Source organism: Azolla caroliniana, unplaced genomic scaffold (genome assembly GCF_043228905.1).
Source record: "Azolla caroliniana isolate FFs.n. ecotype wild unplaced genomic scaffold, voAzoCaro1.0.p SCAF_15, whole genome shotgun sequence".
Taxonomy (NCBI): Eukaryota; Viridiplantae; Streptophyta; class Polypodiopsida; order Salviniales; family Salviniaceae; genus Azolla; species Azolla caroliniana.
This window is the reverse complement of record NW_028230450.1, coordinates 18,656,854-18,673,535: the sequence shown is the minus strand read 5'-3', so window position 1 is coordinate 18,673,535 and position 16,682 is coordinate 18,656,854. Positions and strand designations below refer to the sequence as shown.

The 16,682-nt window shown below is 41.6% G+C and overlaps 1 protein-coding gene across 1 annotated transcript; it reads left to right on the top strand.

Annotated features, from left to right (window-relative positions):
* The first annotated feature begins 2,283 nt into the window (after positions 1 to 2,283).
* Positions 2,284 to 15,385, top strand: LOC147854914 (pentatricopeptide repeat-containing protein At3g03580-like). Its single transcript, XM_087330893.1, has 2 exons — positions 2,284 to 5,585; positions 13,073 to 15,385. Exons 1-2 carry the CDS (start codon positions 2,446 to 2,448, stop codon positions 14,850 to 14,852), a joined length of 4,920 nt encoding a protein of 1,639 aa, XP_087187019.1. The 5' UTR covers positions 2,284 to 2,445; the 3' UTR covers positions 14,853 to 15,385.
* Positions 15,386 to 16,682: the final 1,297 nt, after the last annotated feature.

Genomic DNA, 16,682 nt, shown 5'->3' with positions numbered 1-16,682 from the left:
ACAATCGCATTGACATAGTAATACAAGTTCAACTCACAAGAGAGCCATTGTAAGACTTCAATCATGTTCAACCATTGCAATGCAACTATGTCTTGGAGACTGGAGCAAGGTATTTGTTGAATTGTTACTCGACATTTTGTTTCTAGTAGCAATTCAACCAATAGCTCACTTCATCCTTCGCGATATAACGATATAAATTTCTAGAGAGAATGCACTTCTTCTCATGGAGAGCCCTTACAAAGGGATTAGTCAAAGGACAATGAATTTGGCTTAATTATGTAAATGACTAAAAACATGATCCTATGATTGGTCAAAATTTCCAGTAGATAATTAAGGAGAAAGTTATAAATATTGTGAATTACAAGCAAAATTATCCCAATCTAATCATGATTATCCAATATTTAAGTTTGTGTGCGTAGGTGAAAATAATATAAGAAATAAAAGGTTCGGAATGGTGAGTCTATGATTGACAAGGACGTATTTTGATAATTGCAAATTTGTAAATTGTAGGCCTCCTGCACGCCCCCAATATTCTTTATCCCGATTAAACTTTAGCCTTTGACTCTCAATACTTGTGATATGATAATAAGTTATCTTGCTCATTATATAGCCCTTGTGAGCTCTTTGTCAAATAGACATTATTTCAATTTGTTTAACATGCACCACTATTTTTTTTCTGTGTGCTTTCTCCTTCTCCCTGCATGGGCTCCCGAGTCCTAGCCTGGTAGCCATGACAAAATGCATGTCAAACATTTAGTTTTACCACATTCTTTTATATGGTTAATTATGCATCATAGGTCAACTTTCCCCTTCAAAGGGGTTAAAATGGGTTAAAACCCTTGATATATCCATCCCCCTTCTCTTAGAATGACCACTCCAACCGTAGTCACGCACCTTTACACACTTGCCTTTTTTATTTTCCTCCATTTACACACACAACATCATGACACTACTCTTGCCCATGTTATCAACATTGTGATGTTTGCCCACTTGTACTCCATCACCGCATAATGCGCGAGAGAAATAAGGGGGAATGGAGAGTTGTGCTTTGCATAAGAATTGTGCCTCACCAAAGGGAGTCTTGTATGCAACGTTCATGTGCAACCCCCTTTTAACCATTAAGATGCTCTTGCCATACATGAACATGCATGCACTAATTCGTATGACTCCCTTATCCTTCATTTCTCGTGTATCTACATTTGATTGCATTTTGGTATTTGATTAAGATATAGGTATTTGCGACTTGGATGTGAAGGATGATTAATGCCTAAGATTGGTTAGCAAACAAGTTTTAATAAGTCAACCAATATGGTGTTTACATAATTTTCCTTCTCTCCCCTCGATGTATAGACATGATAGATAGCTTTCGGGAGTGGTATGCCTCCATGAAACTCCTTAAATAAATTCACTTATTGTCTTTCACTTTGACATAAGGCTACGTATAAGAAAGTATCAATATTTGTTCTATAAGAGACTCCTTAGCTAACACAAGGTAGTGTGCAAATTTCTCCGTTGTTACAGATTACCGTGAGAAAGCCATTTTACGGGGCTTTACGAGCTTCTCTCGCCATGATGATAAAACAAACTCATAGAGTAGAGATTTCTTCTATCCCCGTGACGACGTAACAGAGTAGAGATGTCTTGCCTCGCGTACTAGTTCACACACTCTTCACTTAATTCTATGATTGTTGGGTAGAAATTAAGAGGTCATTTGCTCCTATAGCCATATGATCATCTTACATTTGGGAGAGTGCAACCATTATAATGTTGGCTACAAACACGAAGATTATGTACCATCTTCACTTAAATTTATGACCGTTGGGTGGAAAGTTGAAACCATGTTATCACGCGTTCCAATAAATAGTACGATCATCACCGATGAAGGAAGACTAACTATTTATTGTAACATTGTCCAGAGGCTAGAAGGTCGTGCATTCAAACCCTATGACCGTAGAGTTCTCTATGATCGGGATAACAAATCTAAAGGAAATAATATATCAGAACTGCAAAAACATATGTTGTAAATGCAAGACTTGTCTTTTGGTTAAAATCGCCAAGGATATTTTTTGAAATATAGGAGAACGGAGAACAATATATTGCATGCAGAGTAACTTTTTTACTTGTTTGCGCAACATGTGATTCGAACCCAAGACACTGGCTTAAGGAAAAATATTTATGTTATGATAAAACATCATCCACATTACAAATTTACAATAATAAAAAGGGGTGTTTCCTCAAATGCCCCTCATTTTTTCACTCAGAGAGAACAAAATTTGAAGAGAGTGAAGAGAGGGGCATTTCAGGTAATAATGAAAAGTGAGGCCAATGGCACAGCAGCAGCATCAGAAGAAGAAGAAGAAGAAGAAGAAGAAGAAGAAGAAGGAAGAAGAAACAGAGTAATCCTGCTACTGTTGCAGGGAAAGTTTTGGAAATAAATGGAGAAGGATGTTGATATTGGACAATATAGAAGGTTCCTTTAGCTTTGTGTCTTTGCTCAAGGCTTGTGGCAAGAAGAAAGACATTCAGAAAGGCATTAAATTGCATGCGAAGATTGTGAAGAAAGGGTTGCTTGGAAAATGCCCTTATGTAGCTACCACGTTAATTAGCATGTATGCTAAATGTGGCGAGTTCTCGAAAGCACAACAAGTGTTTGAGGAGCTTCCCACCCGAACCACATCTTCTTGGAATGCATTACTATCGTTATACGCTCAACAAGGTCAGGGTCATGAAGCTTTGCAGTGCCTTGAAGCCATGCAACGTGATGGGTTCACTCCGGATTCAGTTAGTTTTACTTGTATCTTAAAGGCATGTGGAAAAATCAAAAGTTTACGTCACAAATGCAAGCAAATCCATGAGGAAATAGTGTGTAGTGGTTTGTTAAGAGAAGATGTGATACTTGGCACTGGATTGGTGGATATGTATGTGCAATGTGGTGAGCTTGATAAAGCGAAAGAAATGATTCAAGAGCTCCATATTCAAAATGTGGTTGCTTGGAATGCACTCATTGCTGGGTATGCAAAGAATGGGCAAGGACACGAAGCTCTTAGCTGTTTTGAAAGGATGCAAAGTGAAGCTATTTCACCTGATGTGGTCACTTTCATTTCCATCTTAAATGCTTGTAGTACCAGGGGCGTTATGGATGAAAGAGTTGGTAAGAGAGTAAATAGAAGTGTCGATGAGGCCATGGATAAGGGTGTTACAGATAAAGGCATCGATAAGGGTCTTGCAGAGAATGTAATGGATAAGGGGATAGATAAGAGAATAGATGATATCACAGACAAGAGCGAGATAGATAAGAAAATAGATAAGAGTGCTATACATGATGGCATAAATAAGAGAATAAATAAGTACATAGATCAGGGTATAGGTAATGGTTTATATAAGAGCATAGATATGGGTATAGTAGATAAGTGCACAGTTAAGATCATAGATAAGTGTGCTATAGACAAAGATATAAATAAGGGCATAAATATCGGTACAATAAATAAGGGCATACATCTTCATGTCAAGATTGTGAATAGTGGAACCATGGAAAAGGATATTGTTGTTGGCACTGCATTGGTTGGTATGTATGCTAAATGCGGGGAGCTTTTGAGAGCATACCAAGTGCTCGAAGGACTCCCCGTTCGGAATGTAGTCTCTTGGTCAGCATTGCTTTCAGGGTATGTACAACATGGGCAATCTCATAAAGCATTGAGATGTTTTGAACAAATGCTATGTGAGGGCATATCTCCAGATGCAGTGACATACATTTGTATCTTGAAGGCATGTGGGATTGTCAAAGACATTGACAAAGGGAAAGAAATCCACGATGAGATCATGAGAAAGGGTATGCTGGTGAAGGATATTGTGCTTGGAAATGCTTTGGTAGATATGTATGCCAAATGTGGGGCACTTCCAAAAGCCAGAAAAGTGCTCCAAGAGCTTAGGGTGCGAGATGTTGTCTCTTGGAATGCACTTATCGGAGGGTATTCTCAACAAGAACAATGCTATGAAGCAATAGAATGCTTTGAATGGATGCAAACTGAAGGTGTGTCTCCGGATGCAGTCACATTTATATGCATTTTGAAAGCTTGTGGCAGCCTAGGAGCTATAAATAAGGGCAAAGAAATGCATACACTGATTATAAGCATAGGTATGCTAGATAAGAACATTGAGCTTGGCAATACCTTAGTTGATATGTATGTAAAATGCAGGGAAATAGAAATAGCACAAAAGGTATTCAGAGAGCTTCCGTCCCGAGATGCCGTCTCTTGGAATGTACTAATCTCAGGGTATGTACAAAAGGGAGAATATGCCAATGCATTAAATTGTTTTGAATGGATGCAAACCGAGGACATCTCTCCAGATTTAGTCACTTTCATTTGTATCTTGAAGGCGTGTAATGGCATAGGTTATATTAACAAGGGTAAACAAATTCATGATATGATTTTAAATAGGGGTTACTTGGGGAAAGATATCGTGCTTGGCAATGTGTTGATTGATTTGTATGCGAAATCCGGCATGTTTATAAGAGCAGAGGAGGCATTCAATGAGCTAGTTATTCAAGATACAGTCTCGTGGAATTCATTAATTGCAGGGTACACTCAGCATGGGCAATGCCATGAAGCGTTGAATTGCTTTGTGAAGATGCAAATGCAGGGTTTCTATCCAGATGCTATTACCTTCCTCTCCATCCTAAAAGCTTGTGGTGCCATGAGAGATATAGATAAGGGCAAACAAATTCATGGCCAGATTGTTAATGATGGGATGTTGGAGAACAATATTGTGCTCAGTAATGCTTTAGTTGACATGTATGCAAAATGTGGGTTGCTAACAAAAGCACAAGAGGTGTTTGATGAACTGTCTACACGAGATATCATCACTTGGAATGCACTAATCACAGGATATGCTCAAGGAGGGTTAGGCAATGAAGCACTGAGCTGTTTCGAGAACATGCAAAGTGAGGGTATCTCTCCAAATACCATCACCTTTGTTTGCATTTTGAAGGCTTGTGGCAGCATAGGAGCAATTGACAAGGGCAACCAAATTCATGACGAGGTTGTGAGGAGGGGCTTGATGGATCCAAAGAATGTTATACTAGGAAATGCCTTGATAGATATGTATACTAAATGTGACCACCACATGAAAGCTGCTGAAGTGCTTGAGTGTCTTTCGATTTCAGATGTAATATCTTGGTCTACATTAATGGCTGGGTATGCTCAACGAGGACAAGGTCATAAAACATTGAATTGTTTTGAATGGATGCTAGGAAAAGGCATCTCTCCAAATGAAGTTACCTTCATTTGCATCTTGAAAGCTTGTGGAAGTATAGGAGCTATAGACAAAGGTAAAGACATCCACAATGAGATTGTATGTCGGGGCTTGCTTGACAAGGATATCATGCTCGGAAATGTATTGGTGGATATGTATGCCAAGTGTGGTGTGCTTACAAAATCAAAACAAGTTCTTGAATTGCTTCCTATTCGAAATGTGATATCGTGGAATACACTTATTGCTGGATATGCCCAACAAGGGCAAGGATATGAAGCTATAAATTGCTTGGTAGAGATGCAAAAGGAAGGTCTCTCTCCAAATGAGGTTACATTTCTCTCTGCTCTTCGGTCGTGTAGCCACTCTGGGCTGTTGGAGTTGTCTGAATTTCTTTTTGGAATTATGACTAGGAAGTATGACATTTCTCCAAACTTAGAGCATCATACTTGCATGGTGTCGATTTTTGGATGTGCGGGATACTTTGATAAGGCAATGTCAGTGATTGATGTGATGCCTTCTTGTGATGATGAGCTTGCAATGTGGCTCTCACTATTGGGTTCTTGTAGAAAATGGGGAAACCTAAGAATTGGAAGATTGGCTTTCAGCCGGGCCATTGAAGTAGATAATGGTTGCAGTGCGGCTTATATTCTTATGGGTAACATTTTTGTATCTTTTGGCATGCAAAAGGATGCCAAAAATGTTGAAGCTATGAGGCTCAAGTATGTTACTTGGAAATAAGTGCATACAGTGGAGAAATTTGTATTTGCTTTCTTCTTGGATGGATGCAAAGCATTCTCTAAGTTAATAAAGGAAAAAGGACAGCCTTCAGACTTAGGAGTGTGCAGTAACTAATCCACCAGAAAATAACTAAGCACATGTCATAAATGTCATGTCACAGTCATCGATGCTAAAACGTGTCATTAATTGGGAATGCCATAATGACACATGCTATATGAAGCCATGAGTGCAATGTCAAGCATTACATCTTTCGACAATAATCCTGGTTTGTTTTGTCTTTATGCCTATGGCTCTTGAAATTGTTCGAGACCACCACACGTATAAGTTATACTATGCTGGACAATCACATATGCTCTTTTTTCTATAAAAAAGGGCATAATTCTTTTCTTTCCAAACAAAAGAAGAGAGGGAAAGAAGAATGCATTTGGTTATGGATTCATGTTGAATACTTGTGAATAGTACAATGCCAAGAATTGCATTGTTCTACAATACCCTTGTTTTCTGTACGCAAGTAGGTATTTCTCTAAAGCTCTAAAAATCCAGTGCTGGGAACCCAAAATGCTCATGTAATTTATACTATATTCAGAGAAATTCTTGTGGCAATATCATTGTGGTTGTCATCGTCATGGTCTCTTGAAGCTTGAGTTGTAGAAAATGGTTGGGTCTTTATAGGCATGAATGATTATAACTCCACAACCACATAAATTTCATGGATACTGCTCATGTTGTCGCAGTAAAGGGAAGTAGGATCCTTGATGGGTACGCCCAGATCCTTCAAAATCCTCTTGAGCCATACGGCTTCACACGCAGCTACGGCTACGCCCCTGTATTCCGCCTCTGTACTCGAAAGAGAGACGGTAGGCTGCTTCTTGCTACTCCAAGATATTGCTCCGCTGCCGAGGGAGAAAACAAATCCGGAGGTTGATCTTCTATCGGCTTTGTAGCCGGCCCAATTAGCGTCTGTGTACCCCTTGAGTCGTATTGGCATTGCGGTCTTGTAGAGGATGCCGCAATCCATTGTGCCGCTCACGTATCGTAGAACTCGACTAGCGCAATCCAAGTGAGTATCACGCGGTGTTTGCATGAATTGGCTAAGGAGACCGACCGGATAACTGAGATCAGGTCGTGTGATCGTGAGGTAGATGAGACTCCCGATGAGTTGCCGATACTGAGTCGGCTCACACGCTTTGGTGCCGGAGTTCGCATCTAGTTTGAGATTATGATCGAGCGGGGTTGCCACGGATTTGCACTGAGCCATCCCGAACTTGTATAACAAGTTGAGGATGTAGTGCCGTTGAGAGATCATGATTCCGGCCGGAGTCCGAATTACCTCGATGCCGAGGAAGTAGTGGAGCTCCTTCATGTCCGTCATCTCGAACTTGTCGGAAAGGAGGGATTTGACTTTATTGATTTCGACGAGATGCTCACCTCCAATGACTAGGTCATCCACATATAAGATGATGACGATCGGACTTGAGGAATCGCTTCGTATGTAGAGGGAGTTGTCCGATTTTGACATACGGAAGCCGATTTGATGAAGATATTGCGTTATCTTCGAATGCCAAGCACGCGGTGCTTGCTTGAGGCCGTAGAGTGGCTTCTTGAGTCGGCATATGGCTTTCGGATAGGTGGTCGAGTTGAAGCCGGGTGGTTGGATTATGTACACCTCCTCTTCTAATTCACCTTGTAGAAAGGCGTTCTTGACGTCCATTTGATGGAGGTGCCACCCTTTCGTCGTAGCAATCGCAATTACGGTCTGCACCGTCGTCATCTTTGCCACCGGGGCAAAGGTTTTTTCGTAGTCGATGCCATGTGTCTGAGCGTATCCTTTCGCTACGAGTCGAGCTTTGTAGCGGTTGACAGAACCGTCTGCGTTGTACTTCACTTTGTAGATCCATTTGCATCTGATCGCCTTTTTGTGCGGTGAGGTGGGAACGAGATCCCATATCTCGTTCTTTCGTAGTGCTTGCATCTCATTGTTCATTGCTTCGATCTATCGCGGGTCCTTTGCGGCTTCGGAAAAGGTTTCCGGCTCCTGTACTGTCGCTACCTTCATCATAAAGGCGTAATGGTACACCATGTAATCGTTGTAGCCGAATCGACTTATGGGGTTCTTTTCACGAGTGGATCGGCGAAGCTTTTCATTTGCAGAGACGAGGGCTTTCTTTGCTCCGATTGGTACCTCGAAACCGTCGAACTCATTGTCGAGTGAGTGAGTTGACTCATCGTCGGTGAAGCGATCGTCTTCGTATTCCGTCATTTTCGCCTTGCCTTTGTCCATCTTCGGGCTAGGCCGTGATGTGCTTTGATCGCTCAAAGGCTCTTGTGGTCTGCTCAGTCAAGGTCGTGATCAGACTTTCTTCGAACATGCCCGTAGAATGATCTCCATCCTCTATCTCTTGTTCAACGGATTCTAGGTCGAGTGGAGTCGGAGTCGGAGTTGTCTCTGGTGCGTACCAGGATGCGGACTCGTCAAAGACGATGTCTCGACTTACTCGAGATTTTCGAGTTGAGGGGTTGTAGCACTTGTACCCCTTTTGCTCCAGTGAGTATCCTACGAGGATACATTTCTCCGACTTCGGGTCGAGCTTTTGGCGCTTCTCGTCGGGGATGTGGACGTATGCAATGGAGCCGAATATCCGAACATGTGATAGATTCGGCTTCTTTCCGAAGAATCTTTCGTGCGGAGTGACCTCGTGCACGCCGGATGTTGTGCACTGGTTCATTAGGTAGACGACCGTATTTGCCGCTTCGGCCCAATATGACTTGGGCATATGCTTCTCGTTCATCATGGCCCGTGCTACTTCAAGGATGTGCCGATTTTTGCACTCGGATACTCCGTTTTGTTGCGGAGTGTGTCGGCAAGTGAATTCTCGCCAAATTCCTTCCTTTCGGAGATACGCCGTGAAATCGTTCGAGAAGTACTCCTTGCCGCCATCCAATCGAAGGCATCGTACATGTCGGCCCATGGCTTTCTCGACTTCATTCTTGAACTTTTGGAAGTGTCCAAACACTTTGCTCTTGTGCTGCATCGGGTAGATCCAAGTGTGCCTAGAAAAGTCGTCGATGAAGAGCACGTAATAGCAGCATCCGCCGAATGTCGCCGTTTGAGCCGGACCCTATACATCGGAATGAATTACGTCGAGTACGCCTTTGCTCACATTCCACTCCTTCGGAAATGGGTGTCGGTGTTGCTTGCCGAATTGGCACGCTTCGCATACACCTTCAATCTCTTTCTCTTTGAATGTCGGGAGTCCGATGACGACTCCTTTCGATTTCATTGCTTTGAGTTTGTTGAGATTGATGTGGCCGATTCGCTTATGCCATAGCTCTATGTTGGAGTCGGCTTTCGTGCTTTTCGCGAACATGGCGGATTTCATCTCGTGAGAATCGAGAATGAACATCCGGCCCTCTCTTCTTCCACGTGCGATGATTCGGCCTTCTTTTTCGATGAAGCACCCTTCTTGGTCGAATCGTACTTGCATCCCTTGCTCAACCATTTGGCCGACCGAGACCAAATTCTTTGTGATGGTGGGTACATGCAAGACATTTTTAATGTATGTTTGCTTACCTCTTTCGCCGAACGGAACGTTGCCGATGTGCCGAATCGGGTGCGTAGTGTCATCTCTGGTTTCAACATAACCGGGTCGCTCCGGCTCTCGAAGTTCGAGAAACCATTCTTTGTGGGATGTCATATGGTTTGAGGCTCCAGAGTCAACAAACCATACGTCCTCCGGATTGAGGGCACTAGTTGAGGTAGAGGCCGACATAGACTTTGCTCTATGTTTCATCATGAACATTCCGCCACGGTCGGAGTTGTATGCGTACATTCCGCCACGATCCTCGTAGTCAGAGTTGTGCCCATACATTCCGCTATACTCTTCGTAGTCGGAATTGTGCGCGTAATTCGTGAGTTGTCGGCTTGTGGAAGCCGATTCACGCATCTTCTTTCGGCACTCTTCTTCGTGGTGGCCGAGCTTTCCGCAATATCCGCATTCGGTTGCGTTTTGATGGCTCGGGCCGGAGTGGAAGCTCCCCCTTCTTGTGAAGGTTCATTGTTGGCCTCCGTTTTGCGGCCGAAATTGGGAGTTGTTGTCGTAGGTCGGTCCTCGTCCGCCTTGTCCTTGGCCGAATCCGCCTCTCGCTCGTCCGCGTCCTCTTCCTCCATTAGAGTGCGTGTAGAGCATGTGGCCTTCCGACTCATTGCTCCTTGTACGCACGTGGTTTTCTTCAACCAATAGCATTGATTGGAGCTCGAAGAAGGAGGGAGATTTCTCCCGTGCTAGAACGGCGGTTCGCATCGCGCCGAACCGTGGTGCGAGGCCGCCGAGGCATATTTGCACCATCTCATCATCATCTATACTTACGCTTATTGAGCCGAGCGAGTCGCAAAGCTCCTTGCTCTTCAAGGTGTATGTCGTGATGGACATATCCCTTTGTTGAATGTTGTTCAACTCTTGGCGGAGTTGAAGCTTCCTCGCGGTCGTGTTGGCGGCGAAAATCTTTCGTAGAGTTTCCCACGCTTCCTTCGGCGTCTTGGCTTCTCGAATGTAACCGAGCATGTGGTTGTGAACACATGTCGCCAAACAATACATCACGCGGCTTGCGGCTTGCTCCCATGTCACGTATCCAGGAGCCGCTTCGGCGGGTCGGTCTTCATGCGCTCCTTTGATGTAACTCCAATAGCCTTGTCCGACAAGGTATTGGTGCATCTTGTACTCCCAAGATGCGAAGTTGTTTCGATCCAACTTCTCGGTAGGGAGAGCGCTCCCCATTTGAGTATTCATTATGTCGATTCTTGTTCTTGTTCTTGTTCTTCTCTCTTTGAATGCGAGCTATGTAGCGAAACTACGATAGCGATGAGCCAGTTCTTGGTCGTCGACGTGGAGCACAACACATGATCACGATGAGGTGAATGGGCTAGATCGAGCTACCAAATCACTCTGATGCCATGTAAAGAATCAAGAGATGGATTCTTGTGAAGTGGAATAGGTGTGAACTGTGTGTGTATGAGAGAGAGAGAGAGAGAGAGAGAGAGAGAAAGAGTCAAGGAATACGCAATGTAAAAGATATATTGACATTTAAGGAGAAAGACGCAACATTATACAAGGTGGGAGGAGGGTGCTTTATGTAGTCACCCTCTCTCTTCATTAACTACAAGCCTCATGGAGCATGGGGAATGTGAAAGCTCATAAGTTATGTGTCATAGAATATGATTCTATGACTCATACTTAATGTTAGAATACAAAGTGGTGACATAATGGTGACTCTTGACCGTTGGAGTGTCTCTTCACTCTCAAGGTGAGTTCACACACTAGACCAAGTTGAGCTTGATTCTCAACAAAGTCTTATAAATAGATAATGAACATACATTTTTTGTGCAATATTCAATGTTTCCAACAAAGTCATTGAGACAATACAATTTAACAAGATAATACATATTATAGTTTATGTTTTGTTGTTAAACATCGGGAGGGTTGAGACACTTGATTGATCTAGTGCTATTGTAGTTCCAATTTAAAATGAGCATAAATATTGTTGTCACTACATGAGACAAGTAATGGTCGAAGATGATTCCACATTCCATTTGTTTATCTTGTCTAATTTAGTTCTTTAATATTTCTAGTTTGTTCTACTCTCATTTCTTGTCCACCCCCCTAATTGGCATTCACGCATGTGTGCAAACACCAACACATGGTCACCCTTAGGGTGTAAGATACATTATTAAGACAAGTCTTTGATATGATTATCATCTAGTAGTATAGGTGAAGATGTGAATAGTTTGGGCATATGGTCATGATACAATATGTACATGGACTAGCATGTGTATGGAGAGTCTAAGTCGTGCATAAATTATAATGTTGAGCAATGATAAGGGGTTTGACTATATATTGGCTATCATGTTTACATTTTTAGTAAGCACAATTGGCCTGCTAAAAAGTGACATGTGCACGTTTTGGTTATGTTTCGACAAGGCTTTTGTTTGTGTCTCCTAAACAAATTGAATTTTCGAAGTTCTCGTCTCACGACCCTAGCAAACTTGAGCCGATTTCACAATGTTTGTTGTGACTTGCACTAACCTCTTTTACTTGCTGGTTTTCTGATTGTTCCTAAAATACGATAGGGCAAACTATCCACAACATGCCATCTGATTCCAAGAAGTCATTGCGATTTGCGTTAACGTCTTCTCAGTTTGTTTATAAAACATACATGATAGGGCAAAAGACTCGGGGGTATTCATGTAAATATCCAAAAGTTTGGGGGATATTTTGGTGTTTCCTCCTACCTATATTTTACTAGTGGCTTATACGTACATAAGAGTGTATACACTTGTTACTCACACACATACATATATGCATGGATGCATGCATGTATGTATGTATGTATGCATATGTATGTATGTATGTATGTATGTATGAGCTCAAGAAGGATATGTTTTCAAGCTTGTGTGTTTTTAGCTAGTTCTCCGTGATTCCTTCAAATTTCTGGATGAGACAAGATAACAGGGCAGGGCCTCTCTGGATTGTTGCCCATTTCTTTTGTTTTGATTTTGTTTGGTTTTTATCCACCACACACACACACACAGGGAAAACCATGGTGGATAGGCCTTATGCTCCTAACCACACTTTTATCAATAATTAAGTTAAAAGGGCTTCAGCTTTGTGGAGTTCCACGGTAAAATCTGGTTGAATACGGTGATGAAAGCAAATTTCACAAGTAACGTGGTTGATGATGTTAAGCTTCTGGACAAGCATCAGTTTCATGACCGATTGCACATTTTGAATATGTTAAAATCATGCTGCAAAGAAAGAAATATGTTGAAAGTAAAGTTGATACATGGTGATCTTGTCAAGGAAGACTTGATTACGAAGGATGTTTATATTGCTACTACTCTGATTACAGCATATGCCAAATGTGGTGCCATAGAGAAAGCACAAGAAGTATTTAATCAAATTCCGGTGCGCAATGTTGTATCTTGGAATGCATTGATTTCTGGATATGTCCAACATGGCCTTGCTAAGGAAGCATTAGAATGGTTTAGAGACATGCAAGATGAGAGAGTGTATCCTGATGCGGTAACTTATGCATCAATTTTGAAAGCTTGTGGTATTATGCGATCTCTAGAGATTGGGGAAGACATTGATGCTGAGGTCAGGCGACAAGGTTTATTGAAGAAAGATGTAGTTCTTGGAAATGTATTGGTGGACATGTATTCAAAATGTGGTGCACTAGCAAAAGCACAAGAAGTCTTTGACGAACTACCGATGCCGAATGTTGTTTCCTTCAGTGCTTTGATAGGTGGATATGTCCAACATCGCCTTGGTGATGAAGCATTGAAATGCTTCAAACAAATGCAAGATGTGGGAGTTTGTCCAAATGTAGTCACATATATATGTGTTCTCAAAGCTTGTGGTATTGCGGGGGCTCTAGAGACTGGAAAAGATATAGATGCCGAAGTTAGAAAGCAAGGGTTATTGCACAAAGATATTTGTCTCGGCACTGCACTTGTAGACATGTATTCCAAATGTGGTGCTCTAGAGGAAGCAAGAGAAGTATTTGATAAGCTTCCAATACAAGATGTCGTGTCTTGGGGTGCTTTGATTGCTGGGTATGCCCAACATGGACTCAATGAAGAAGCATTGAAATGCTTCAAACAAATGCAAGATGGAGGAATTCAGCCTGATCTTTTAACTTACGTTTGCATCTTGAAAGCATGTGGTGTGGTTGGGGCTCTAGAGATAGGGGAAGATATATATGCTAAGGTGTCAAAGAGAGGGTTACTAAAGAAAGACATTGTGCTCGGAAACACGTTAGTAGGCATGTATTCCAAATGTAGTGCACTTGAGAGAGCACAAGAAGTATTTGAGCAACTTCCAATACGTGACGTTGTATCTTGGAATGCTCTCATTGCTGGATATGCTCACTTAGGTCAAGCTAATGTAGTTATGGATTTGTATATAAAAATGAGGAGAGAAGATATTCGACCGAATTTGATTACTTTTATTCTCTTGCTTAATGCATGTAGTCATGCAGGACTCGTGATGGAAGGCGAAAAGTTGTTCAATGAAATGCGTGTTGTTTATTGTCTCACCCCAACACTAGAACATTACACTTGTATGATTGGTCTATTTGGCCGTGCTGGACATTTTGACAAGGCAAAATCCCTGCTTGATGAGGTGTCATATTCTGGACATCTTCCACTATTCCTGAACATATTGGGTGCTTGTAGAAAATGGAGGAATGTGAAGCTTGGGAGATGGGCATTCGAGCAATCGATACAAATAGATGAAAAATGTTCAGTTGCTTATGTTTGTATGGAAAAGATATATGCTGCTGTAGGTATGCAAACGGAGGCAGATGGAATCGAAGCATTAAGGATGAAGAATAAAGCATGGAAGATGCAAGGATGTTGTTGGTGGACTGATCCTGATAGGAACGTGCATTCATTTGATTCGCCTGATCAGAAGCATCCACAAAGTACTCATATATATGGAAAGCTAGAGGATATTCATCAGAGACTATCACAACATGGGTATTCCCCGGGTCTTCATTGGGCATCATCAAAAGACATTGTTGATGATAAAAAGGTGAAAAAGTATGTGTTGTGTGGCTATAGTGAGCAGCTGTCTATTGCGTGTGCCTTGATTAATACTCCCAGAAGTGTGCCTATACGTGTTACGAAGAATATGCAGATTTGTGGAGATTGCCATTCCGCCATTTCTCTTATTTCAATGATAGAGAATCGCAAGATTCAAGTGAGTGATATGAACCGTGTTCACATTTTTGAGGATGGAAGATGTATTTGCCACAATTATTATGAATGCCAAAATTTTAACACACCAATGCTGGTTCCCAGTTAACAACATTATTTCCTTTGGCACGTGGAGCTGATTGACATGAGGTAAACAAGTCCATGACAAGATAAAACACCCAAATCATCCAACTCCACTTTATTTAAGTTATGTTGACTTGAGTTTGGGTTCATTGTCTTGCAATCTGCCATATTTTGGAGTTTCAAGCTGATCTAGAAGAGCTCCAAGATGCAAACAACTAAGGTTGGAAGGATAGGAATGCATAATGAGGAATTGGAGAAGTGTGGCCATGGTGAATGCCAACTAAAAGGTTGGGTAAGGTGCGGAGGGAGATAAAGGATAGATGGAATTGTTGATGGAAACAACTATGATAAGCATGGTAAACAACCATGTTTCGAGAAGCTATGCATGGACAAGCATATTTAATAGGGTTGTTGGTTTGTTGGCTGGATCTCTTCACACAACTCTCAGGTACCTTTCGATGAGGTGCAATCGCATTCATTATCTTCTAGGGTGAGGCCACGGCACACATTTTCTAGTGATTTGTTGGCCAATTTATATATATCTCCTTGCTTTGAGCACGAGTTGAGCAAATTGTTGGCATAGTTCTTGTCAGGTTCAAATTGATGAACGTATTGCATCCATATCTTGGGCGTAGCATGAAGCTCATGTGGGGTATTATTGACCTCGATGAGGCAATAGAATTATTGGTTGCAAACACTGCAGGGTTTATTCAAGTGAGTTCGCTACGCCATTAGAGTGTTGTTATTCCCACTCTCTCTGACTCATTTTGAATCGTATATTCGATGAGATGATTACAGGAACCATGTACAAAGTTAAGTTTGCTTGATACACTGGCCATATAAGCGATTTTATACCGATTCTATAACATGGCTCTCAGATCATCACGACATAACGTACTCAACTTATTGTGTCCATACAATATGTCGATGCTCAACTTATTATGGTATTGGCTCCTGAATCAACATTACATTAACTTAGAGATGAACGCGCATCACATAAAATGATGCACAACTTATAATGAGATCTCAATGTTCATTTGAGGCTTTTCAATAATGGAGGTCATAGGTTATTTTAGCATCACCCATGTGGAGCATCACCCATCACCAATAGTTAAGAGTCAACTCAGTTATACCCTTTTGAAGGCACAAGGATCTTCACATGATAGGAAATATCTACATTGAAGGATAACTTGTATTATTTTGTGCATATTTTTGGTAAGCAAATTATGATGTGCACACCTGGCACCATGATGCCATACGGTAGAGACCCATGTCAAAGTTATTGGGATGGTTTTGTAGCTAGTTGTTTATGATTGTTTTAGATGACGACGTATTGGGCGATTAGCTACCCATTTTGGAACATTGGTCAATCTCATAGGTGATTTGGCTTTTCCAATACAATATTTCAATTTATTCTTGTCCCTTTCCTTTTGCTCTCTCCATCCAATTCTCGCCGCATGTGCCCTTGGTACATTTGTGTATTGTCGGGTTCATTTGAGGTTCACCGTTTCAATTTATTCTCCCCCTTCCTTTATTCTCTCCATTCACCTATGGCCCATCTTCCAATATCTAGGCACAATCTCTCTTGCTCCAACCATTGGTATAGTTGTGTACCATTGGCTTCATTATTCCATCAAGTATTAGTTCATTCTTGTGGGTCCATGGTTTTTTGAAATGATTGGTTTGAGGAATGTCAACAATGAATGACCCATGGTTCCTTACCATATTCACAAATCTACATGTTCCTTGGATACCTAACAAATGGGGCAAAATGCATATTTTATAAGAAGTTTCCTCCTACCTCAAGTTTATCTAGTGTCAAGGCAAAATTATGTAGTAACATTTGAGGAATCTG